Consider the following 25,022-nt stretch of genomic DNA (forward strand, 5'->3'; position numbering starts at 1 on the left):
AAAAGATTGACCTTTGACCAAACACTGTAAGTCAAATTTGCACTTTCAAAGCATAGTAGTGCTCCACAAGATAGCCTGATGCATGTAGAGTGCTCCCACTTGACAAATTGCCGGTCAGGCTACAAAAGCCCCAAATTTGACTAAAGTCAAACTTGGTCAAAATCGACCAAATCTGTACCAAATGTGATTGTACTTTCAGCAACAAGCTAAAGCATTTGTCACAAGCATAATAGCATCAAAAGCCCCTTGAATTGGCAGCACATTCCGTGCATTGACACAGTAAATGGCATCAACTGCTACTGCTCACACAAGGCGTTTGACTGCAAATCCATTGAGTTGCATCCAACAAAGCATACACTGCAAGTATCAAGTACAGATCTGTCCAATGCATACTCTTAGTGCCACCACTGTGTACAATCACTGGCCAAGTGAATAACCTGTCTCAACTCTGTTTGCGGCATAAGCTAAGCCTCAGAGTTGAGTGATGCCCTGCCACAGTAGCACCTGTACATGCATTTGCAGTAATTTGCTGTGCCGCAAAATGCTGCGCAGGAAAACGTGCCAAATGTTGGAATACACAGAAAATTGCTGATTCGTTGGTGCACAGAGAAGTGTGCCCGCTGGAAACACAGACTTGCGTGTCTCTAGACACTCAATGTCCTAGTATTTCGCGCTGTACTTGCACGGTACAATCTCTGCTATACTAAGCCCGTTGACTGTACTTTTGCACGCTGTTCGAGCTGCACTTACACACTTCGATACTCGTACCCGCGCGCTAGCACGTACTTCTCGCTGCTGTTGGAGGCGTTGTAATCAAGGACGAGGGAAGGTGGAAGGCGTATGGCTGAAGGAGGCGACGGCCTGGCCGACTTGGTGTCGGCCCTGGTGGCCGACGACTATCGTCCTTGCAGCCGTGCTCGCTGGGCCGCGCGCTGCAGCTCGCCCACGCCTATCCCGCTCGGCCTTGCAGCTCGCTGACCCGCTCTCGATTCGCGCTGTCTACGCGTATGCCGCCCGCCTTAGCTCGCGCACTGTGTGATGCTCGCAAGAGCTGCTCGCTATGCTAGCCAGCTAGCTGCGCGCTAAAGCTCGATGCCTCCTGATGCGTGCAACCTTTGCTGCCCGCCGTCCTACTCCAAACTTGGAGATGGGCGCGCCCGATGAATGCCTTACAGCCAATCCTGCGTGGCGGGCAGATGCATCCTCAGCAACCCCTCTATCCCTCGCTCGGGTCACAAGCGTTGCGCTACCAAGCTCGGACGAGGATGGAGGGAAGGGGTAGGAGAGAGAGCCCGTTGGCTCTGATACCAGTTGATAGATTGTGAGGGAGAGAGTAGGGAGTGACTCACTGTAGACACACACTTGTGGGGATAATCACAATGAGTGAGTGGTACCTCCCCAAGTACACACTTTTATATTATGGATAAGGTAGTAACCCTTAAGTACAGCTAAGTACAAATGTGTACTTAGCGTACTTAAGTGTCCTACACTAAAGTACAACATAACGTACTATTTACATAGGGTGGCCAGTGCCTTTACCCCAACAACTAGGTGGATCTAAGGCTAGGGGATCTAAATGCATTAAATGTGCCAAGGGGCAAATGATTTCAATGATATCCCAAGAGAGGGGTAAATGATGCATTTAGGAGGTAACCTAGAATGAAGACATGTGGCATATTAGATCCATCTAGGGAATTGGGGCTCGGTGGAACTTTGCAAGCAGGAGCTTTCACGTAATTCAGATTCTGAGTTTGCTACCACTAAGGTTGGCTGGGAGGAAAGTGTATGTGCCTGTGCCCCTGAATTACAAAAGAAGTTAGGCGTTAATGGTTTTTTTAATGTATCATTTGGTATCAGAGCCCTGGTTGCAGGATTGTATCGGGCTGTGGGAGTTTGAAGCGACGCTTCGCTCAGAGTGCAAAGAAGAAATGCACACAAAGTTATACGGGATCGGAATCAAAGACGAAAGCTGTACGTGGGCTTGGTGACGGGAATCTAACGAGCTGTTGACGATTTGGAGCAGGAGTTCACGACTGCAAGCAGAGGGTTATTGTGTCATTACGGGACTTGCATGTGCTACTTGAAGGGCGCTTGGAGTTCGATACCAAGGTCCATTTGTTTGGTGGAAAGGAGCTGCGTTGGATATTAGAGTGGCGCACGCGCAGGTTTACGGGTGGTTACCTTCAGGGCTCCTTGGCATCGCGGGGACTAGCTGTCGTTATCTTGGTATTTTTTGTCGTTGATTTGAAGGCGTGGAAGACAAGATTATAGGCGCCTGTGAGCACATCCTGATTCCGTTGGTAGTCGGGGCTAGTGCTTACGTATGGCAGTTTGATGGTAAGCGGTGTGCTGATGATTCTTGCCCTTGTACGGTGGGGAGAGAGTCCGTGAGCGGTTCATATATTTCTGTCTGGTAATTCAGTAGCTCTGCAAAGTTCGTGCGTTACGATGGACAAATGGTTGTGTTAGTCGTGACAATTCTGCTCAGGGCTTGACTAATGGATCTGGTAGCCTGCTGAGATACATGCATTTTGCTGTGAACGAATATTGAGAAGCTTGGTTACATTTAGTCATATCAAAAGATTAATGACTGTGTTCACGAAGACCTACCTGGTCAACAGTAGCCAAATCGACGTCACATATTGAAACAAGAGAAGAAAATTGGGTTCCAAGACAATCGCATTCAAGAAGTCGATTCTGAGTTACAGATCGAATGGTGGCTAGCAAGAAGAAATTACCAGGGAGCATCTTACTCTTCTTTTCTTGAATTTTGGTATTTCTAGTGCTATTTCAGATTTTATTTGTCTTTAGTTTGGAGTTCCTACGCGTTGTATTGGGTTCCAGATTTGGGAGGCATATTAGATTGATGCAAATATTCGGTTACATGCCTGTTATGCATGGGATATTTGCAGCTTAGGTGTGCAGGAGGTTCCCTAGTATAGGGAAAAGTGGTTTTGGTTTAAGTTGATATATGCCCGGCTAGCTGTAAATTTGGGTGTTGGGCTTTTGATTCTGGATACAATTTAGGTGTGTTAAAAAAAAACACACACACACACACACACACACACACACAACCCCATCGACCTAAATGGAAGTAGAAGAAGAAGCTTCTAGGGTGGATCTCGTAGAGTCGGGAGTCCGGCCGACCCCGCAGGTGTCACGCCCAACAGGCCATACACTATTTGGTAGAATTGCCTTGCAACAGATTTTAGTGCAATAGTTACAAGCAAATGTAGGGCAATCCGAGCTGAGGAAAATGGTTCATAGTATGTCTACTAGACCATCTCGTGAAGAGAAGGGTAAAGCTCCAATGGAGCCTGAAACCAGTGTTCATACAGTCGAGCCTAGGAGGGCTAATGTCATGTGCATGGTGTACCTAGGGTTGGATAGCAGGTTAACGTGGGTTACGAGATAGCATAGGTCTGGATGGCTATTTTTAGCCGAGATTGCTATATATAGAGATTGATTCATATATAGTGCTCGCTTTATATGGAGGGAGCTATTCATAGCATTGTGCTATCTATAGTAGGTTTCCTTCTATATAGAGGGAGGGCCAGTGCTATTGTGTAGATCAGTTGAGCGCTCCTCAACTGATGGATGGGGCTTGGACCCAGGCCGGGACTCTGGCCATCTACATGGCGGATCATAGGTGGTGTATCGAAGGTCCTCTGGACGGGCTCAGGTGGTATGGGACGCTTGGGTAGATACGGGCCTATGGATGAGTCGAGCTATAGCCCACGTGCTCGGGGGTGGTCGGGAGGATCGAGGCGCTTGCGCTATGATTCTGGTTGGATTGAGGATGAGATTCTAGGTCATTGATAGGGTCAGATGCTGCGGGGTCGTGTCATTTGGTATCAGAGCTGACTAAGATTCTTTACCCTGAGAGAAGCCATGTATTAAAAAAAAAAAAAACTGAGGGCTGACTAAGATTCTTTACCCTGAGAGAAGCCATGTATTTTTTGGGTTCAACTTTGGAGCTCCATAGTCTAGACTCAATCTCAGGGAGGGTTACCGCATCTCTTCTGATGATGGTCTGTTAGTGCCTTGTTTGGAACTTGATGTTGCTAGATAAGAGGTCCTAAGAACTGGATGATCCTATGATTGGAGCGGTTTTGTTGTACACAAGTTTATACAGGATATTCGATAGTGGATCTTGTTTTAAGAGATTTCGGATTGTATGTTTCCGTAGTCTTTGGATCACATAGGATGTTATTCCTATGATGGTTGACTATATACATGTCTAGAACAGTACCATTGACTGGATATAGCCAACTGAATTTTTCTGATTATCCTCATGTAGGGGCATTTCGAGGATAGATCAGGGGGACCATATTTTTGGTCAGGTGTTTGCCTAATGATACTTCCATGAAGATTCTTCCATCATGAGTTATGAACGGATACCTAATTGTTCTACGATGGAAAGTCTGTCATGTATTTCAACCCGAGAATTTGAATTACAAGGGTATTCCGTTGAGGGATTTTCTGAATACTAAATAAATCAAGAATTAGGGTTGATAGAAATTGCAACCCAAAAATTGGGCTGGAGGGGTTCAATTGATGGGGATGTTCGAACAATGATTCCTCGATCTCAACCTAAGATTTTGAGTTCAAGGATACTCAATAGATAAGGTTGATAGAATCATTTACCTTCAGGTACGGATTTTACCATGCTTGTGTATAGATATGTCAACGGAATTAACTCTGTGGATTCAGGCGTTACTTGATTTCTCGAGAAGATTACTCGACGATATGTAACCTTGTTTAGATTGAGAGATTTACTTCCTTGGGTTAGTTATCAAAGATTGTGGCTTTGGCCTTAGATTTTCTTTGATTTGAATCTCATGGAAAGTATAGCACACTCAAACTGACAGTCAGAGTATAGTTATTGGCATTGACTCATCTTCACAGAGAGTTTTCGTGCTTTCTAGTGAACTCAGGAGTGAGTTCTTAGAGGAAGGGGAGTATGTCATGTGCATGGTGTACCTAGGGTTGGATAGCAGGTTAATGTGGGTTACGGGATAGCATAGGGCTGGATGGCTATTTTTAGCTGAGATTGCTATATATAGGGATTGATTCATATATAGTGCTCGATTTATATGGAGGGAGCTATTCATAGCATTGTGCTATCTATAGTAGGTTTCCTTCTATATAGAGGGAGGACCAGTGCTATTGTGTAGATCAGTTGAGCGCTTCTCAACTGATGGATGGGGCTTGGACCCAGGCCGGGACTCTGGCCATCTACATGGCGGATCATAGGTGGTGTATCGAAGGTCCTTTGGACGAGCTCAGGTGGTATGGGACGCCTGGGTTAGATATGGGCCTATGGATGAGTCGAGCTATAGCCCACGTGCTGGGAAGGATCGAGGTGCCTGCGCTATGATTCTGGTTGGATTGAGGACGAGATTCTAGGTCAGTGATAGGGTCAGATCCTGCGGGGTCGTGTCAGCTAAGGTGCCTAATATTGCTAATTATAGGCCAAAAAAGTATTCTGGTCGGATGTCTGACCGTAGTTGTGATATCATAGAGACTTGGTTACACAAATGGGACAAGGCTTTTGCCATTTGTGAAATTAGGAATGATATAAAGAAAATCCGCGAGGCCACCCATATGTTTAATGAGGCAGCGGATAGGTGGTGGATAAAACAACAGAAAGATGGTATGGCATCCATTACTTGGGAGGGGTTTAAAAAAGAATTTAGAAAACACTTCTTACCTCTTGACGAAGCATCTCGAGCTTGGAATCAGTATCGAAACCTTCGTCAGAGAAATTTATCAGTGGCGGAATACACTAATAAGTTCAGAGAAAGTGTAGTGAAAGTTTATGAACCTCTACCTCAGTCAATCTAGGTAAAAGATTTTATCTTTGGATTGAATGATCGGATTAAGATGGAAGTTCGGGCTAAGTATGCGAACACGCTTGATGAAGCAATTGCCATAGTCCTGAACTATGAGGATGCAAAAGGGAACAGACCAAGTGGGTTTGTGCAAGTTGGGACTCGGTATGAGTACTTGAGAAAAACTGGGTTTAAAAAGAAGTGGATTAGCAAAGGGAGTGCCTCACAGTCTAGTGGTCAAGCCAAGCAAGCGAAGCTAGTTGAGACTCCTAAACCAAGTACCACCATTGGAATGAAAAGAAAAGTAATACCAATGGCAGCCCGGGCTTGGTCGAAGTCTGTTGGGGTAAAGGCCAATGGCCCAGTCTATACCCCTTTGTACCATATATATATAATAAGAGCTTACCTTGATCTGGGTGAGTTAGCATCCACAATATTTGGTGTTCTCCTTTTCTTTGTTGCTCTTCGATAAGACCTCCTCTCCATCAACTGGTATCAGAGCTTGGTTGAGCGAAGCCAACAAGGAGACTGTAGCACTGCGGTGTTGATTGACATATATTAGCTCGTTTTTATTGTTTCAGCCATATATATCAGGTTGCCTCGACTGTTCCAGCAATCTATTGCCTTGTTTGAGCAGGGGAGAATGAATATTATCCATCTACGGTCAAAAACGACCTGTTGCTCTATAATTCCAGCCACTAGAAGTTGCTTTTTTTTGGGCCCGAAAGCAAAAACGTCTTTTGCTTGTGACGGAGTCTAGTTGATCAAAGGCGGCTGGTACATTCAGATTTCAGTTGGGTTTATGCCTTCAAGTTGATGCATATCAAGCCAAAGGTTGGCTGAAAGTGATTGCTTACAATTGATGCATTTTGAGCCTTTGTTTAGCTGAGAAAGTGAGCATAAGTGAGGAGTGTTTTTCTGAAGCTGTCTTGTATCCCAGGAAGGGATTATTTTTGTGAGTGCAATACTCTTCCCACTAAGGGAATTTTTTGGACAATAATTTTCAGAATTGTTGGGCTATTTCATTGGAGTTTATGCCTCAAATGCTTCAGGAAAAGTTGGTGATTGGCAATTTGCAGTCTTGTGACAGCAGTAAAAAGTGAGCAAAAAGTGAGCAGGTGGCTGTTTTCAGAAGTGAATATCAGAGAATCCATGAGGAATTGTCTTCTGAGTTGAACTAAGAAGTTTTAGTTTTTTGGACAATCTACAATCTTGTTTTTGAAAGCGTTTCAATTCGGGATTTAGAGAAAAAGTTATGATGCCCGGTATGGCCATGATTTACAGTGACAGTTTATGACAGCAGCTAGAAAAAGTGAGCAGGGGGCTGCTTTCAGCAGTGAATATCAAAAAATCCATAATGAATTTGGACCTGCAGTAGACTAGAAGTTTGTAGATCTATTGGTTGTCTACAACTTTGGTGTTTACAGCAAAGGCAACCAAGTTATATTTGGGAAGATATTGACAGTTCAAAACAGGTCAAAACTGTTGCAGACTGTTATTACAGCAGTAAAAGTTTGCAGGTGGTGGTTTCCAACAGCAGATATAAGGAAATCTGTAAGGATTTTGGACTTGCTGTAAACTAAGAAGTTGCAGAGTTTTTTACAAGCTACATTTCTTCTGTTTACACTTTTTGCATCGGAGCTACCGTGCAAAAGCTATTGGCTAGTTTTGGGATGCCCTGAGGTCACTCACAGCAGAACATGTATTTGTGATAGTGACAGTGTGGCTGTTGTCATTGCAGTTGATATTTTTTGGGCTTGAGTTTGATACATTGGTGTAGTGTATCGTGGTTGTTCTGTCATCCATTGTGATGGCTTCGGCATCAGAGAATGCATTGTTTAACATTGAGAAGTTGGATGGCACAAACTTCTCCTATTGGAAGTAGCAAATCTACAATGTTGTGGTGTAGAAGAAGCAAGTAAAGCCTATAAAACGCAAAGGCATAAAGCGAGAGGATTGGGAAGATGATGGAAGGAATTGGATGAGCTTGCACGCTCCACGATCATGCTCACACTTTCAAAATCGGTGTATTTCAATGTGAAAGATACTGCTGGTGGTGCCTATGGTGTGTGGACAAAGTTGCATGATCTTTATGAGAAGCAGAGTGCCGCTTGTCAAGTGTATTGAGTGAAGAAACTCATAGATCTTCGCACAGAAGAAGGGACTTCAATGTCTAGCAATTTAAATGAGTTTAACACAATTTTCAGTCAACTTTCAGCTCAGAAAATTGCCTTTGATGACTCAGTTAAGGCAATGTTCTTATTGGTCACCCTTCCTGAAAGTTGGGACACATTTAGGACTGCTATAAGCAATTCAGCCCGTGCAGGAGGCCTGACAAGCAGTGATGTTGAGAGTAGCCTTTTCACTGAGGAGATAAATAGAAAGAACAATGCTGGAACTAAAAGTTCAAGTGCTCTCAATGTGAGAGGGAGGTCATATTCCAGGGGGAAATGCCACGACAGAAATACAAGCAAGTCTAGAAGCAAATCTGGAGGAAAATCCCATGCCAAAAAGGATTTGGAATGCTTCTATTGTGGGAAGAAAGGCCATTTCAAAAAGGATTGCTACAAATGGAAGAACGATAAAGGCAAAGGCAAAGCTAATGTGCAATCCAAGAAGGAAGAGAAATCCACGGTCAATATAGAGGAAGTGAATGCCATAAGTAACAATAGTGATGAGGGTGACATTCTTTATGCCTCCATGTTTGAGCATGCTTTTCTTGTGACTAGTGATAATGCATTGTCACAGAATTGGATACTAGACTCAGGAGCATCTTTCCATGTCACTTCACATAGGGAGTGGTTTACCATTTATGATGCAGGAAGGAAAGGAACCGTGAGACTTGGAAATGATTATCCATGTGACATTGTTGGAGTGGGAGATATCCACCTGTCTCTTCCTAATGGTTCTACATTTGTACTCAAGAATGTTAGGCATGCTCCAAATCTGAAAAAGAGCTTGATAAGTACGGGACAGCTTGATGATGATGGCTATCATTTGTTTTTGGCAACAATACATGGAAAATTAGCAAAGGGTCACTTGTGATTGCTAGAGGTTCCAAGCATGGAACGTTGTACTCAATGCATGTGTCAGGCATAAGAGATAATGTAATCAATGTGACCGACCAGCCATTTGTCTCTTTGTGGCATCGTTGGTTGGGACACATGAGCATGATAGGAATGAAGATACTTTCTGGTTTGCAGTATGTTTCCATGCTTATTTTTTCAGATTTTAGCATGTGTGAGCATTGCATGTATGGGAAGCAAACACGGTCTTCACATAAAAAATCTTTGGGCAAGAAGAGGCTTGAACCATTGGAGTTGGTTCATAGTGATGTGTGTGGACCTCTGTCTATTGTCTCATTGGGTGGTGCTTCTTACTTTGCTACTTTCATTGATGATGCTACACAGAAAGTGTGGGTCTATTCTCTTTAGAAGAAGAGTGATGTCTTTGATACATTTCAAAAGCTCTTAGCATTTGCTGAAAATCAGTCGGGCAAGAAGCTTAAATGCTTGCGCACTGATAATAGAGGAGAGTATACCTCTCATGCATTTAAGAATTTTTGTGAGCTACGTGGCATCAAGCAGGAGTTGACTACAATTGAGAATCCTTCTCAGAATGGGATTGCTGAGAAGATGAATAGAACTATTCAAGAAAGGAATATAAGCATGCTTTCTAATGCTAGGTCTACCTCATGGCTTTTGGGCTGAGTCTATCAAGACAGTAGTACATCTTATCAATAGATCACCTAGCAAGGCATTAGATGGGAAAGTACCAGAAAAGGTTTGGTCAGGCAAGCCACCATCTTATGGGCATCTTCGTGTATTTGGCTGTGAAGCTTATGTTCATATCCCTAAGGAAAAACGTAGCAAGCTTGATCCAAAGTCAAGGAAGTGCATTTTTCTTGGATATGGTGATTCAGGCGAGATGGGATACCGATTGTGGGATCCAGAGGCCAGGAAGATAGTACGCAGCCATGATATTATCTTTAATGAGGACAAGATGCACAAGAAGCCAGAAAAGACTGTTGAGATATGTAGAGTGGTGTTTCATGAGGATGGACAACCACCATATGAGAGGCATGCACAACCTGTTCCACATGATGTAGGGCATGGACAGCCCATAGATCGTGAGGTGGGAGAGCCACATCTAGGTAGACAACCTCAGGTTATGCAGGAACATTAGTTGGGATAGCAAGATGCTCATGGTGAGCAAGTGTTGAGACGTTCCACTAGAGTCTCACGACCTCCACAGAGATACGCTCCATCTCTAGATTATGTCATGTTGACAGATTGTGGTGAGCCTTCATGCTTTGAGGATGCTATGTCTAGGAATGACAAGCAGAAGTGGGAGAAGGCTATGCAGTCAGAGATGGATTCTTTGATGAAGAATGCTACTTGGGATTTGGTTTATTTGCCCAAAGGAAAGCATGCATTGCCATGCAAATGGGTTTACAAGCTGAAGATGTCTCCAGCAGATGCATTGCCTAAGTATAAGGCAAGGTTGGTAGCCAAGGGTTTTAAGCAGGAGAAGGGTATTGACTTTGATGAGATCTTTTCCCGAGTGGTGAAGATGACTACCCTTCGTATAGTGCTTGCATTGGTTGCCAGAGAGAACATGGAGCTTGTCCAAATGGATGTAAAAACAGCTTTTCTACATGGAGATCTTCATGAGAACATCTATATGCAATAGCCAGAGGGGTTTGTTGTGCAGGGCAAAGAACAGATGGTGTGCAAGCTTCAGAAAAGTCTTTATGGGCTGATGCAGGCTCCTAGGGAGTGGTACTATAAGTTTGATGCATTTATGTGATCCCAAGGGTACACACGGAGTGAGACAGATCATTGCCTCTACACAAAGAAGGCATCAGATGGCAGCCTTCTTATTTACTTTGGATGTGGATGCCTTGAAGAAAAGGTTGCATGAGACCTTTGACATGAAGGATTGCTGTTGTCCATGCTCTGAAAACATGGAGACATTATTTGCATGGGTCAGAGTTTTATGTTGATGTTGATTATGATACTCTAAAACATTTTTGTAAGTAACTTGACTTGAGAGGCCGCCAAGCTAGGTGGGCAGAACTCATGCAGGAGTTTAACTTGACGATTCGGTACCGAAGAGGGAAGGATAATAAAGTTGCTGATGCGTTGTCAGGCATTATGCATAATATGAGTTTCACGGTATTAGTGAGTGCTCTAATGACCGAGGGAAACTCAAAAGGTGGACGAGTTCGTCTACAGCCTTTGGCCTAAGGCCCATGTATTCAAACCCGGGCAAAAGGGTGACCTGGCATCCAGAAAAGGCCAAACTTATGCAAGATATACCATAAGAGATGGTATGCTGAAAAGAAATGGCAAGGTAGTAGTACCTAATCAGAATGATCTCAGGCAGAGAGTCATTCAACAATGCCATGATAGCCCATGTGCGGGACATCCAGGAGTCGAGAAAACGTATGGTCTCGTGAAGCGAGATTTCTTTTGGCCGAAAATGAAGAAACATATTGATGAATATGTGACACGTTTTTCGTGTTAGGTAAGTAAGGCAGAGCGGGTGAAGCCACCTGGACTTTTACAGCCTTTGGAAATACCACTAGGTAGGTGGGAGAGCATTTCCGTGGACTTTATTGTAGGTCTGCCTACGATACAAGGTGGATATGATTCTATCCTTGTGATAGTTGATCGTCTTACCAAGATGGCTCACTTCATTCCAACTAGAGAGTCTCTTAGTGCCCCGCAAGTGGCGGATTTGTTTATTAAACATATATTTCGTATGCATGGATTACCCAAATCCATAGTGTTAGACAGGGATGTTAAATTTACGAGTCATTTTGGGATCGCAGTGTTTGAGACACTAAGGATTGAGTTGGGAATGAGTAGTGGGGATCATCCAGAAACGGATGGTCAGACGGAAAGAATCAACCAAATTTTAGAGGATATGCTTAGAGCATATGTATCATTGAGGCAACATACATGGGACAAGTGGTTGCCATTGTTAGAATTTGCCTACAATGATAGAAAACATTCCTCTACAGGGTTCAGTCCATTTCAGCTGAAAGTTGAGGCAACATGACCTCGAAAGGGTTAGTTGACATTTTCCTTTAAAGGATCAATGTTTGTATTATATTTGTTTGAGCTTTACGTAAATCATAAAAAAGGAATCAAGGTCAAGGTCTTTGGTGAGGGTGACATGGCACAAGACTAGGTGGATCTAAGGCTAAGGGGTCTAAATGCATTAAATGGGCAAATGATTTCAATGATATCCCAAGAGAGGGTAAATGATGCATTTAGGAGGTAACCTAGAATGAAGACATGTGGCATACTAGATCCATCTAGGGAATTGGGGCTCAGTGGAACTTTGCAAGCAGGAGCTTTCACGCAATTCAGATTCTGAGTTTGCTACCACTGAGGTTGGCTGGGAGGAAAGTGTATGTGCCTGTGCCCGTGAATTACAAAGGAAGTTAGGTGTTAATAGTTTTTTTAATGTATCACCTCGCATTTTGATTTTCCATTTACAATTTTACTGCCTCGAAGTTTTTCTGCCATGCACAGATAATTGGGTTTCTTTTGTGATGGTCAGTTGGATGCGGATATCTTCATTAACACTCTTGAATCATAAATACTAGCATGGATTGAATCTTTGAAAGTAGTTGTACGGCCAAGTACTGTTATATGTTATTCTGTATCACATAGTCTGCATAATCTCAACCTTGGACATAGCAATGCTAAATTCAGATAAAAGTTTCTTGTTATAATGTCTTTGGAGTTGGTTCAATTGTATTTTGTTGTTTGCTTTTATTTAATGCCCATGTTCATCTTATTCTTTAATTTAAATTGAAAGTGAAGCTTGAAGCTTTGTGAATACTCGCTGTTTGTTTACCGTTATCTTAGTATCACATAGTCTGCATAATCTCAATCCCTGGACATAGCAATGCTAAATTCAGATAAAAGGTTCTTGTTATAATGTTTTTGGTTTCTGTTCAATTGCATTTTGTTGTTTGCTTTTATTCAATGCTCTTGTTCAATTCTATTCTTCAATTTAAATTGAAAGTAAATTTTGAAGCTTTGTGAATACATGCTGTTTGTTTTGCAGTTACAAGCTTGTTGTCGCTGTTTCAGAACCAAAGAAGCTGACAACCACTACTTTGACAAACATCCAGGTTTCTTTTCACATCTTCATGAATATAGGAAAGATTCTTTTGTCTTAAGCATTTTGGGTGATTATAGTTTTGGAGGATTTTCCTTGATACATATGTATGAACATTGCACATTGTAAGGTGGACCCATTTGCATCTGAATAGTTCTTCAAGACATTGTTGTTTTGTTTTACGACATCACCTTATGATAATTTTCCGGTGTGTATAGGGCTGGTTGCCAGGTTTGCGTGGAGATGGTGATGCATCTCAACTCCCTACTATTGCCATTGTGGCCTCATATGATAGCTTTGGAGCAGCACCGGTAATTTTGCAGTTGATATGGTGGTTGTAAGTTCACCTCAATAATTTTTCTTCTGGCAACACAATTGTAATTAGGTTTTTGGGGTCCCCCCTCCCAAAAAAAACTGTGGCTTCTTGAGTTCAATCAAATTAGGTCGTTTGATCTAAATTGCTTCCTGCGTTGTGATTCCAGGCTTTGTCTGAGGGAAGCGATAGCAATGGAAGCGGTGTTGTTGCATTGTTAGAGCTTGCAAGGCTATTTTCTCGGCTTTATGCTAATACCAAGACTCGGGGGAAGTTTAATGTCCTCTTCGGATTGACAGCAGGAGGGCCATATAACTATAATGGCACGGCCAAGGTGGGCTATTAGTGTTGTTCTATTGATTTATGGTCTTAGTTTGTTCAAACCTCATGCATGCCTTGCTTTTTGAGTCTTGTAAATGTGTTGCCTATGCTCATCCAAACACTGTCATTGACCTTTGATTCAGTGGCTAAGGAGTTTTGACCAACGTCTTCGGGAAAGCATTGACTATGCTCTATGCTTGAACAGTATCGGCTCAAGAGCAAACAAAATTTGGCTGCATGTGTCTAAGCCTCCAGAAAGTGCATATATCAAACAAATACATGATGTATGTTTGATGGATTTTGTATGCTTTTCTTTGTGCAGTCAGATTTCATATGTGACCTAGCTGGCAACTGTCTGTCATGCATTCACCAAATTGGTCTGAGGAGCAAATGATGAAATCCATATCTGACTTCTCCGTGGTATGTCCACTGCAGGGTATGCAAGATATTGCTGGTGGATTAGGAATTGAAGTCGACATTAAGCACAAAAAGATTAATATATCAAATCCAAGAGTGAGAACTAGGCATTAAATTTCAAGCTTTCAAAAGTGACTGCACTGCAGATTATTTGAATCATATTGAATATGTATGCCATTCTGCTGTCATATCTGCAGGTCGCATGGGAGCATGAACAGTTTTCCAGGCATAGAGTCACCGCTGCCACCGTTTCGAAACTTCATAAAGCCCCAGAGCTCTTAGAACATGCTGGAGGCTTATCTGACAGGAGGCAACCTCCAATATCCTTTAAATTCCCTGTTTTCCTCTTTTTTTGGATGCATTTTTCATGTCAGGTCGTGTTGCAAGGAGCTCCAAGCTAATTCAAAGCCAGCTTTGCAGAGGGAATGTGGATGCTGCTGCTGTTGTTCGCAGTGTTAAGCTTGTAGCTGAGAGTCTTGCTGTACGTCTAAAACTATTTTGAAGCTCACAATTTACCAAAAGTGAAGGTTATATATTATCTGAGGATGCTGTTTATGAAGTTGACGGCCTGTTGCATTTCTGTATGAGGCAGAGGCACATATATGGGCATCAGGGGAGGCAGATGGAAGTGTTTGCTGATGAAAGTAGCTTGGCTGTGAGTCCCTCATACATTGGCCTCTGGCTAGACCTGCTTTCTCGAACACCAAGGGTTGCACCATTTTTGAGCACATCTGATCCTATCATTGAAGCTCTTAAAAAGGTTGGTGACTTGAGTTGCAACTTGTGTCAATTTTTTCCCAATATAGTCCTCTTATTTTCTTAAAAAAGAAAGCGTTTATGAATATAAGTAGTATCTCATATGGCATGCTTTTATCAGTCTATCAGCTTACCAGTTTATCAGCTTATCAATAGCTGTTTTTGGAGCTCTTCGTGAAGGATTTGGCTCATTGGTCTCATAGGCTTTATTGGCCTTTCATAGACATTAATAAATCTTCCTTTTTTTTCTTTCTTTCTCTATCGGTTTATACTATCTCAAGTGGCAATGATAGTGTTTGAGCAGAACCAGCAGCTTGGAGCCTCAGCAGCCCAAAATCTTCTTGGTGGCAATTTTGTCTCTATTGTATACTTCTAGCATTTATACGTAAGAGTAGGAACATCTCTTGTTTGGCTCTATGATGGCTTTCTTTTACGACCACGTTACACTTTGTGGCTTCAAGCTTGAGCAATTGAAGCATCAGCATCTGTCAGTTTGCCCGCTTGAAGAGCAGTGGGTTTGGAGCAGTGGAGATTGCCTGAAGCGCTTGGGGCAGGTAAATTGTCTGTCAGCCCACGTGTGGCACAATGGAGATCACAGATCCACCTGAATGCTTGAAGTGTCGCGGGTCTGGAGACTGGGTCAAACAGCTTGATGCATGAATTTACGCTTGAGTGGCCGTCCTCCAGATCGCTTGAGCATTTTTGGTACTGATTGAGGACATTTATAGATGTGGACAGCAGGGAGAGATCTCGATGCTTGGAATTTTAATGCTAGGACACCTGCCATGTAGGTAGAGTTTTTGGACGTTCAGGAGATGTCACTAGGCAAATATTATGCATTGTTTCCAGCGCATTCACAGGATACACATGAGTTGACCACAATCACATGATATGGGCATTATCTGTTGGTGGACATGTATGCAGCCCATGAGCTGATCATCTGTAGATGTTAATAAACATTTCTTTTTTGCTAGAAATATTTATATTTCCTAAGGCAGTGGCTAATGTTATGTAATAATGGGCTAGGGGCACTTTTTCCATTTATTAAGGTTTTCTCCCCCTAACCTCAGCTAGAGTTGAGTTTGTGGGTGAGTTAGTCACCATTTATTTTTAAACCCCAGTTAGGGTCCATCTCAGGGTTTTGTCTCTATGTCTGCCCTAGTCTTGTACTTCATTCTTGTTGTAGCAATCTCATTTGAGCTTCCAACATTTCTTTGCTCCAATGGTTCTGGTGCCCATCCACGGCCATATTAGTATTCACTCTACTAGACGCTCCCTTCTCATGCTAAACGTAGCAGGAGACTAATCAGATCATTTGGGACGATCAATGAAAGGTATAATCCCCTCCGCAGCCACATGTGACAAAGATGGCCTTCTACAAAGATCATTTCCTCCATTTTAGTGAGGATGGCTTCAACCAGGCAACAGGTACCTACAGATATCTTTCCCATGAAAGTATGGATCACCATGGGTGCATGCATTGATCTACTGCATATCTAACCACGTTACAAGGAAGGTTCCTTGTCTGGTCATATCTTGGATTTTTAATTCCACATCCTGAGCTTTATCTTGTATGGCCAGTGCATTGTAGTCTGGTTAATTGAATGGCTTGTGCGCTCTGTGTCATCTGTCTGGTGAATCCAGCAATTGGCTTAGGCAAATTTTTTGCAAACACCACGTCTCGACTCTCTACTGTCAAAGATCCTCTGCTTGCATGGATCAAAGAGACGACAGCCTTGGTTGCCATTGCTGCAACTCACAAATATGCATTTGACAGTCTCATTGTCTAGTTTGCCTCTCATTTCTCAAGGCACATGAATGTAAGCAAGGCTAACAAAAGTCAAAGGTAGACAACCTTAGGCTTTCTATCATATCAAGAAGTGGATTGATGGTCTTCAAAGACTTTGTAGGGCACCTATTCAGAATTTGCGCTACACACATGATGGCCTCAAGCCAAAACTTTCGAGGCCCTTTACCATGCATCTTGCCATTTCCATCAAGGTCATATTCTTTAGTTTAGCAACACCATTCATCTCTGGTGTGTATGGCATAGTACAGTGATGCTTTATCCCCTTTTCTGCCAAGCATGCTTTGAACGCATCTGACAAGTATTCCCCCCCCTCTATCTGTACGAAGTTGCAACTTGATTCATTTTCAGCCATTGCAACAATTTAAAAAGTGCTAAAAACACTTGATATTTTGGACTTTGCTTTGAATGGCTATACCCAAGCAAATCTGGAGAAATCATCGGTTAAGGTTACGTAATATATATACTGTCCAGAAGATGGTGTCCTCAAGGGACCACACATTACTGTGATTCTTGACAGCTCTTACTGACCCATCATTTGGAACATCATTCCTGTGCATTTTACCCAAGATGCACCCTTCATACACATGCTTTGGTGGCAGCTCTGCATGAGGCATATTCTGTACCATTCCATGTTTCCGCAGGTGGATTAAGCTTCCATAATTGGCACCTGGCCTGCCATAGCTTTGCCTCATGCATGATAGATGGAGATGCTGTAGCAATCATACATGCATCTTGTTCCCTCTCTTAAAAAAAGTCCCAATGATACAAGCCCTAGTACAACCTACCAGTAGTGACTACCTTCTCTCTATCCCTCACTCTATCATCCTCAAAATTTAAAGCATAACCTTGCTTTTGCAAAAGAGGAAAGTGATAACAGATTTTTCTTTATGCCTGGCACAAATGATACATTTGAAATGCACAAATCTGTACCATCAGCAGTAGTAAGAGTTATTTCACCCATGCCTTTAGCTGGATAGGCATAATCATTAGCAGAGGTGACCTTTTATCAGCTGGAGAAGCAATAAAAGATGTGAACAAATCCCTCTTGGAGGTGATTTTCCTTGAAGCTCCACTGTACCATGCGATGTGTTTTTCATTAACATGGAGGAGTTATAAAAAGGCAACATACGGTATACGTAGCGGAAGACCTAACCCTCAATAGAGTTAGAGAGCCAGGAACTGAATTTCAATTCAAACTTCCTTTCCTTAGTGTGTGCTTAGTGTAGTTGTGCAGCAAGTAAATGGACAATGCACAAGAGAGGTGTAGAACCAGCAAATATATATTTCTGTCCAATGTGGACACAATACAAAAAGAGAGGTATTCAGTGTGCCACCCTCTACCAGGAAAGTACTGGCTAGCCCTGAAGACACGAAACATTGTTCTCCTACCTCTGTGGCACTCCTGTGTGCTTCTCAAGAGCTTATGTGGGCCTCATAGTCGTGCCCCACAAACACACCTTCAGGATGATCCTCCCGGAAAGCCACACTTAGAGCAGTTCTTGCCGTGGAGTCTTGACCTCCTTGCTGCTCCGAAACGCAGCCAATGGTGAGGCACAAGCTCCCCCCTTGATTCTGTGAGATTGGGAGAGATAGCAAAGGGGAGAGCAAGAAGCAGAAGGGAGAGAGAGAGAGCTGAAGGCTTAGTTGCAAATAGATGAGTGTTACAACTGAAAGAAGTGAGATAAGGTTTTGTCCTAGTGATAAAACCTTAGTAGTCACTAACCATAGTTAGTGGACTAACTGCGGTTAGGGGGAAAAACCTCTTAAAGAGGGAAAAGTGCCCCTAACTAGCTTATTAAATTACATTGGTCACTGCTGAATTATATCTATAATTCTAACAACCCCCTGCAATGCCAATGTCATGTACAAGGATGATTAATCACCAAACGGATATAAGTTCAGGGCACTGCGAAATGCCTCAAACTTTTCACGTGGAAGTGCTTTGGTGAAAATATCTGCAACATTGTCATGTGTGGACACAAAGATCATACTGATCTCTCCTGCATGCAACTTCTCTCTGACGTAGTGATAGTGAACCTCAATGTGCTTCGTGCGAGCATGAAACATTGGATTCTTTGCCACTGCAATGGCACTCTGACTATCAGTGAGAATTGGAGAAGGACCCTCCAATGACAGATGAAGATCAGCAAATAGACGACGCAGCCAGACACATTCAACTGTTGCTGTGAAAGCTGCCCTGTACTGAGCTTCACATGATGAGGTAGCCACTGTAGATTGTTTCTTGCTCAGCCAGGAAATGCAAGCTTTACCCAAAAAGAAACAATCTCCACTAGTGGACTGCCTAGTGTCATAATCACCAGCCCAATCTGAATCACTGTAGGCATGCATCTGCAAGTCACCCCCCCTGGGAAATAACAAGCCAAAAGACTTTGTGCCCTACAAATAATGGAAGATGTGCTTAACTGCCTGCCAATGCATAGTTTTTGGGCTATGCATATACCTGCTCATCTGAGATACTGCAAACTGAATATCAGGTCTAGTGTTGCAGAGATAAATGAGGCATCCAACAGCCTGACTGTAAAATGTGGCATCAACTGATTCTCCTGCATCATGCATTGTGAGTTTCAGCCCCGGCTCCATGGGAGTGGCTATGGGCTTACAATCATGCATGTTAAATCTGTCCAAGAGTTTCTGCACATACTTGGACTGAGACATAATAGTGCCACGTCTCTCTTGAGAGAACTGGATCCCCAAATAAAAGTGAAGCAGCCCCAAATCTGACATGTCAAAGTTGGTCTGCAAATCAGCTTTGAAATCTGCAATATTATCTTCATTGGACCCTGTGAGCAGTAAGTCATCGACATAAAGAATGATGACTAAAATTTCCCCCCCATCCTTCTTGATGTAGAGGGTGCTTTCAGTAGGACTATTGTGCAGCCCCTTGTTGGTCAAAAAGGCATGAATCTTGGCATACCATGCACGAGGGGCCTGTTTCAGCCCATACAAAGCTTTATTTAGCTTGCATACCTGAAGTGCATTTTCTGAAATTTCAAAGCCTGGAGGTTGTTTGACATAAATTTCTTCCAAAAGTCTCCATTTAGGAAGGCTGTTTTAATGTCCAACTGATGAACATTCCACTCAAAATGTGCAGCCATTGCAATAACAGATCGGATGGTGGTCATCCGGGATGTAGGAGCAAAAGTCTCCTCATAATCTATGCCCTTTTTCTGAGCATAGCCTTTGGCAACCAGCCTTGCCTTGTATCTGTCAATGGAGCCATCTGGCTTCTGTTTCACCTTGAAAACCCATTGTGTACCAATGGCATGTTTACCTGGTGGCAAGTCTACGACATCCCAAGTCTGATTTTTCTGAATGGACTGCAATTCATCGTGCATGGCATTCATCCACTAGCTGCAAGTGTACGACCCGACAGATTGCACGAACTACGAGGCGTCACACGTGCGGGTAATACTGACGAAGGTTGGCGACGATGTACCGAATCTGGTGCAGGAGACGTACGATCTGTACGGCGAAGATAGCGATGGAGCTGTACGGAAGGCAGCGTAGGTACAGTACGGGTTGCAGGCTGTACGGCGACGAGCTGTACGGCCGTACGATGAAGCAGGCGGTGCTGTTCGGAATCAGTGTAGGAGCTGTACGATGACGATGACGAATGGCAGGGCGTCGCAGGTACAGTACATACTGTACGGAATCAGTCCGTACAGATCTGTACGGACGATACGGCAAGCTGTATGGCCTGCTTCGAGATTGGGCTGGAGGCAAGAGCTCAATGAGGCTCTGATACCAAATGTGAGATTGGGAGAGATAGCAAAGGGGAGAGCAAGAAGCAGAAGGGAGAGAGAGAGAGCTGAAAGCTTAGTTGCAAATAGATGAGTGTTACAACTGAAAGAAGTGAGATAAGGTTTTGTCCTAGTGACAAAACCTTAGTAGTCACTAACCATAGTTAGTGGACTTACTGCGGTTAGGGGGAAAAACCTCTTAAAGAGGGAAAAGTGCCCCTAACTAGCTTATTAAATTACATTGGTCACTGCTGAATTATATCTATAATTCTAATAGATTCGTCTTTCTTGCTGCCCTGGTAGACAGCCAATGTTGAAGACATAGTGAAACCTTTGTATGCTGCACTCAGCCTATCCTCTTTCTGCTCCAAGTCCTTCCAGATCTGCACTTGAACCTGGCTGGAGTGCTCCCAAAATGCTCACAATATATAGATTAGTAATAAGTTCTGAAGTGGATCCTTTTATAGGGCCCAATGGCCCCCAAATCAAGCGACTGGCCAGGCCCAAATTGGCCGACCCAGTCAGCCCTACCTCCATTCTGTAAGCCTGACTGGTTGGGCAGTCTCTTTGACTGCCCTGCTGGCCCCACCTGGCCACATGTCAGTCTGCCAGTGGCCCAGGCAGATCTGCCCTGTCTCAGGGCCTGTTCCTGGCCTTCTTCTGGCCCAAAACCTTTACCAGGTAGTTGACTCTGCTACAGGCATTCCGCCTCCTTCCTGGACCTGTCCCAGACCTGTGACCTGTGCCCCAGTTCCTTGCAGACACTGCAAATATCCGTATAACGTCCTAGATAGGCACCTCTTGTCCCGGTTTGATCCTGGTCACCCCGTGCTGCCATTTGATGCTTCTGTCCTAGTCCAAATCCCAAGCCGTACATAACCTGTGCAGCTTCCAGATGCTGCCATTTGTCATCGCAGCATTTGCTGGCAGGGTTCCATGCATTGTGGCTGCTCCAACTCTTCTCCAAGCTCTTCCATGCAGCCAAGTACTGTTCAGACCTGCCTGGGCCAGTGGCAGCCAGCCACGTGGCCAGGCAGGGCCAGCAAAAGCCGGGGTACTTAAAGGCTGCAAGGACACAGCTTACTATCACATTGCAATCGACCTGCACATTTTCTCAATCTAACAATCCCATTGAAGCTGGCGATATTTGTTGTAACATCCTCACTGTAGACATGACCATCAAACTTGTTTTCCAATCCTATTGTCTTTTGCTCTTGTGAAGTTGGAGGCAGCTCGAATAGAATATTTCCATGTATGATGGTTCAAAAGAATTATGCAAGTAGGTTTCTTTTGTTCCAAGGGATTGTTTTGAGCTTATGTGATTTGGTCTATTTATGTTTTCCACAGGAGCTGAGTGACCATACCACAGAAGTAAGTGTGCAACATGAAGTTTTGGATAATACCTTTGTCTTTTATGACTTACCAAAGGCAGAGCTCAATATATATCAAGTTAGTGATGCATCTCTCTCTGTCCCTTTGATGTTTTAGTCTGTCTGTCTGTCTTTCTCATGTTTTAGGCACTTGTACATTGTACTATTCATAGTGGTTCCCCATATACATTGGTCTTTCTTTGTTTCTTTTATTTTTGTTTTCTTATATAATTTCAAATATCTTGGGAAACATGGAAAGAGCCCTTGTACTCGTCTATTTGTTGTTAGCTCATTATTTTCTAAATGCCGTTCTTTTAGACAAAACTAGCATCTATTTATGGGAAAAGGGCCCATGATGTCGATAATAAGCCACCAATTCAAATGGTCGTGAAACCAAAATGGATTCATGTCACCTGATGGTCTTGTGGTCAGAGACTTAAATACGATTGACATGTAGTGCAAGATTGTAAATAATGATGTAGACTATTCCTCTGGGTCAATAAAACCTTGTTTGAATCTTGGTGAGAACTTTGAGAAAACCAAGGTGGCCTCCGAAAATTCCATCATGAAACGCATGCAAGTATTTTTGACGGAACTTCTTTGGAACAATGTCTGTGGTTGGAGGACAAAGGTGATGCTATTCCCTCTTCTCAAGGACCTATTGTTTCTGTGATGCAGCTTCGGAATATATTAAAAACTTCTTATGATGTGTATCAATGTGTTTTGATTCCAATTTCTTCATTTCTTGTTTCAATAATTAACAAAAATGATTTAAGCATGTATGAACACCAAGAATTAAAGAAGTTGAATGGATTTTCGGACGTATTCCCAGACCAACTACTCGAGGGGTTATGTCCTGAAAGGGCTGTAGATCATCGCATTGACTTAGCTGGTGGAGCTCAACCTATTAGTATTCCACCTTATAGGATGAGCCAATTTGAAGAGGACGAGTTAGCTAGAGAACTTCAGGATTACGTGAAGATGGGCTATATAGGGAGGCTTGTGGTAGAAGAGTAAACCATCAATTACATGAAAATAAAGTGGAGGTTTGGCCGAATGTACCTTATCCATGATGCTTATGATCTCGGGATCCTCGGATTGGAATTTTTTCAATTTGTCAATTATAGGGAGTTGACTTGGATCTTGCTGAAACGGCAAAGGAGTGCAAGGTGCTATGGGCAGAGACTCATGTTGAGCTTCGACAAAATGAGACCTTGACAGGGCATCAACTATTTGGTTTAGTTTACTAGGGTGGTAAGAGATCTTAAAGTGATAGTCTTGTAGGAGTATCATCCATTTGGCTAGGCGCCTTTGGTGATCTTTTTGTTGGATGAGAACCACTACAAGACATTTTAGCACAGTGGCTGCATACTTTTTTTCTTGAAAGCTCAACAATCGGTTGAGATAGATGATATGCCTCAAGTTGTGTTGATCATCATGTTGCGACAAGACTGCACCCAATCCATCTTCGGACGCACCCGTGCGGATTATAAATGGCTTGGACAAATTTGGATGTTGCAATAAGGCATCTTCCTTTAAAACATCTTTGATTTGGTCGAATGCTCCCTAACACTGTGCGTCCCAAGCAAACTTGACTTTTTTTGCATGAGTTTGTGTAATGGCACAGAGATTTGCGATAGTTTTGGCATGAACCTAGAACTAAAACCAGCCATACCTAGAAATATTTGTAGTGGCTTGACATTGAAGGGCATCGGAAATTTTTGTAATGCTTTGACTTTGGATGGGTCTCGACGAATACCATCACTGGCGATGATAAATCTTAGATATTTCAATTTTGTTTGGGCACATTTGCACTTGAGAGGATTCAATTTAAGATTTTACTTTTGGAATAATTGCAAGACTTGCAATATCAATTCTTTGTGTTCTTCTCAAGAAGCCGAGTGGATGAGAATGTCATCTAAGTAAACTAGAACTTTTCCTTGAATGATCAAATCATGTAGTACAAAATTTATGACACGCTGGAAAGTTCCAGGAGCATTATTTAAACCAAAAGGCATCACATTAAAATGATAAAGCCTAAATGGTGTATGAAAAGCTGTCTTGGGACTATCTTCCGTCTTTACTTGAATTTGCCAATACCTTGCTTTTAAATCAAGTGTTGTAAAGTATTTGGAATTTGCCAAAGAGTCAAGAATGTCATCAAGACGGGGCAATGGATATTCATCCCTGGTGGTGAGCTTATTTAAGTCGATACAAAATTTGTAGGAGCCAGCTTCTTTTTTAACCAAATGCAGTTCACAAGCCCACAGGCTTTTTGAATGTTGCATTATTTTTTCGCGAAGCATCTCGTTTATGTGGTCCCTCAACACTTGAATCTCCTTGATGGAACGGTGTCTTTGTGCTGTAGAAACTGGGCGAGAGTTGCTTGTGGGGATCTTTTGGAATATTTGAGCTGACATTGTAGTAGGATTGGGGCCTGCAATTGCACCTTGAAAACTAGAGAGTATTTTTTTACTTCAGCCTGTCTGAACATTTCTTCATGTATTGTAGCAAAAATAACATGAGCATTTGTTAACCTAGAGTACAACCAAGGTACTGTAACATAATCTTTTAATTGTAAACACTTGTTTTTGAAGTCAATTGTTACTTCTTGATTAAGCAACCAATCGCCTCCTAGAGTCAATGGAAAATCTGGTTCGGCAGTACAGTAGTATGGAGAATTTCATTAGTGGCTCTAGTAGACAAATCAACTTTGGTCACATTGTCTCCAAACCTTATTTGATTATTCGGCAGAGAATAGAGAGGGATCTTATGATTAAGGATGAAAGATTGATGAGAAGAGGCGAGAGAACTCCCTGAGTCAACTAAGAGCATAAGAGGTTTGTTCTTGAACAGAGCTTCCACAACAAAAGAAATGGGAAAAACTCGAGAACTGTTTGAAGTCGGTGCCTCCCTCACGGCTTTAGATGATCTTTTCCCGAAACAAGGGCATCGGAATTTGAGAATGAATTATCCATGAGTTTTGAACTTTGCATCGGTTGACGCAAACGGCAACACTTGTGTACATGTCCGTATTTATTACAATTGAAGCGTCTGTCCTTGTCCTATTGATCCCAATCTGGCAATCTAGATTTATCTCTTGAAAACTGAGGTTTGTTTAGCCGAAACATATTTTGTTGAAAATTATTTGCATTTTGGAAGTAATCGACATTCATTGGGTGGGAAGTGATTGTACAAGAAGTAAAGGAGGAAGGGGCAAAAATTTTGTACCATTTCTTGAATGCATTGTCCAATTAGAAGGGATTCATTGAGTGTTTTTGGACCCTTTTCCTGAGCTCC

General features: G+C 42.8%; 1 protein-coding gene across 1 annotated transcript in view; it reads left to right on the forward strand.

Annotated features, from left to right (window-relative positions):
- Positions 1-25,022, forward strand: part of LOC147884098 (M28 Zn-peptidase nicastrin) — a 55,357-nt gene that overhangs the window by 17,780 nt on the left and 12,555 nt on the right. The window contains exons 4-12 of the mRNA XM_087398980.1: positions 12,921-12,987; positions 13,193-13,285; positions 13,457-13,621; positions 13,752-13,892; positions 14,044-14,121; positions 14,223-14,335; positions 14,446-14,506; positions 14,618-14,785; positions 21,700-21,801. Coding sequence (XP_087255106.1) covers positions 12,921-12,987; positions 13,193-13,285; positions 13,457-13,621; positions 13,752-13,892; positions 14,044-14,121; positions 14,223-14,335; positions 14,446-14,506; positions 14,618-14,785; positions 21,700-21,801 — 988 coding nt within the window. The remainder of the gene's footprint in view (positions 1-12,920; positions 12,988-13,192; positions 13,286-13,456; positions 13,622-13,751; positions 13,893-14,043; positions 14,122-14,222; positions 14,336-14,445; positions 14,507-14,617; positions 14,786-21,699; positions 21,802-25,022) is intronic.

Source organism: Dipteris shenzhenensis, chromosome 27 (assembly GCF_047967505.1).
Source record: "Dipteris shenzhenensis isolate YYH24624 ecotype China chromosome 27, Dip_SZ_1.0, whole genome shotgun sequence".
NCBI lineage: Eukaryota > Viridiplantae > Streptophyta > Polypodiopsida > Gleicheniales > Dipteridaceae > Dipteris > Dipteris shenzhenensis.